General features: G+C 36.7%; 1 protein-coding gene across 1 annotated transcript; it reads right to left on the bottom strand.

Annotated features, from left to right (window-relative positions):
- Nucleotides 1-747: 747 nt before the first annotated feature.
- On the bottom strand, nt 748-1,413 carry LOC145105532 (uncharacterized). The gene has a single exon (XM_079042617.1). The coding sequence runs from the start codon at nt 1,411-1,413 to the stop codon at nt 748-750; it is 666 nt and encodes a 221-aa protein (XP_078898743.1).
- Nucleotides 1,414-1,775: the final 362 nt, after the last annotated feature.

The raw sequence follows: 1,775 nt of genomic DNA on the forward strand, positions 1-1,775 counted from the left end.
CTATATCGATAGGGTCTTAGGCACCAAGGCCGGCCCTTTAGTTGTTATCGTTATGGTATGTTACATGTGGATATGATCTGTTAGATCGGAATCAGGATAGACAGTATGTTATGCTTTTATGATCCGTAGGGATGAATATGCTAGTGATCTGCTAGGTCAGTGCTATAGTTATGAGTGATTGCTATGATTGGTGACTAGTGAGATAGAAATGTTTGTTGAATGTATATGCCAGTATATGTTAGTTATGCGCACATAATTATATGCTTGTTGCTTGGGTTGAGGCGATCATGCTTTGTGCTGAAGGCCAATACACCCTATGAGCGGTCCGGGGAGACTGTAGGCCCATGTGGCGGCCCAGTCATACTGAAGGCTCGGTATAGATTCAGTTGGACTGTAGGCCCGGTAGGGCGGTCCAGTCAGGCCGATGACCCAGTATGCATGTTGGTTGATTGATTATTATGGACATGGTATTATCAGTATGGTATTGGTATTTTGGGGGTAGCTCACTAAGCCCTTGGGCTTACAGTTTTCAGTTATTGTTTCAGGTACTTCAGGAGTTCATGGCAAGGCAAAGGCGTGACCGTACCGCTCCTCATCCTTATGATCTGGCTTTTGAGACACTCTGATTGAATAATGAACTGAAAACACTTTTGTAAACAAATACTATTTGGTTTTATTATGTTTGAAAAGTTAAAATTTGGTGTAAAATTTATGGATGTTACATTAATTGTCATTGCAAAACATTAACTAATGGAAATTGTTTTCTTTGAAATTTGAATGAGATTTTTTTTTTTCAAAATGACTTAAAGACATTCTTGGAATAAAAGTTCGGTTTCCAATATAACTTCCAGATATGATAACTGCCTCAATAACCCGTTTGCCTAAAGATTTGACTTGTAGTCTAGTGCCGTTACATAAGCCATTTTTCTGAACATTCTTTCTCGGTAACATAAATGGAACACCGACTTTTAAAATTACCTTATGATTTGGCAAACCTGATACTTTAAGACCAATTAAAACATATGGGGAGTATAAATTGACATTAAATTGATCATGAACGAACTCGGATTGGTAGATACTATCTGAACTTAAATATTTTACTTCGTCTTCTGGAAACAATGATAACAAACGATCATTTATTTGTTGGACAACTTCATTTTTTTGAGCAAGTATTGCTCTTTCTTGAAAATAAAATGTAACGTTGAAGTTTTTCAAAATCGAATGATATACAAACTCGATTAATGAACCTATATGATCATGTGGATCATTATTGAGAATATCATCCGGAACATCAATAATCGCTTCACCATCGTTCGAACCACCAACGTTTCCTTCTCCTATGTCTAAAAGCCAGATTGCAAAATCCTTTATTTTTCGAATATCAGATAGATCCCTTCCAACAGTTAGCCTCATGTATATAGTTAATCTATGAACTTTGCATTGTTGTCATATATATGAAAAACTTAAAGAAACCTTTAACGATGTTTTGTCTACTACCTCATGAAACAACCGGTTGAATTTGTCTGAAGTCTCCTCCAAAAACAACCGGTTTCCCTCCAAATGAAATATTTGAGTTGCTAGAATTGTCAAACCTTAATACATCTTTCAAAGTTCGATCTAAAGCTTCAAATGCATCCTTGTGGACCATAGGTGCTTCATCCCAAATAATCAATGAGGTTTTTCTCATTAATCTGCCGAGTTCACCATCAGGTGGTATCCTACAAATAGAACCCTCAAAATATTCAAAGGAATTATAAACCGGGAGTATGCCGTCC

This window comes from Lactuca virosa, chromosome 4 (assembly GCF_052849685.1).
Source record: "Lactuca virosa cultivar CGN04683 chromosome 4, Lactuca_virosa_CGN04683_v6, whole genome shotgun sequence".
Lineage (NCBI taxonomy): Eukaryota > Viridiplantae > Streptophyta > Magnoliopsida > Asterales > Asteraceae > Lactuca > Lactuca virosa.

Coding starts and splice junctions, on each gene's coding strand:
- LOC145105532 (XM_079042617.1), bottom strand. CDS start 1,413: ATGAGGCTAACTGTTGGAAGGGATCTATCTGATATTCGAAAAATAAAG.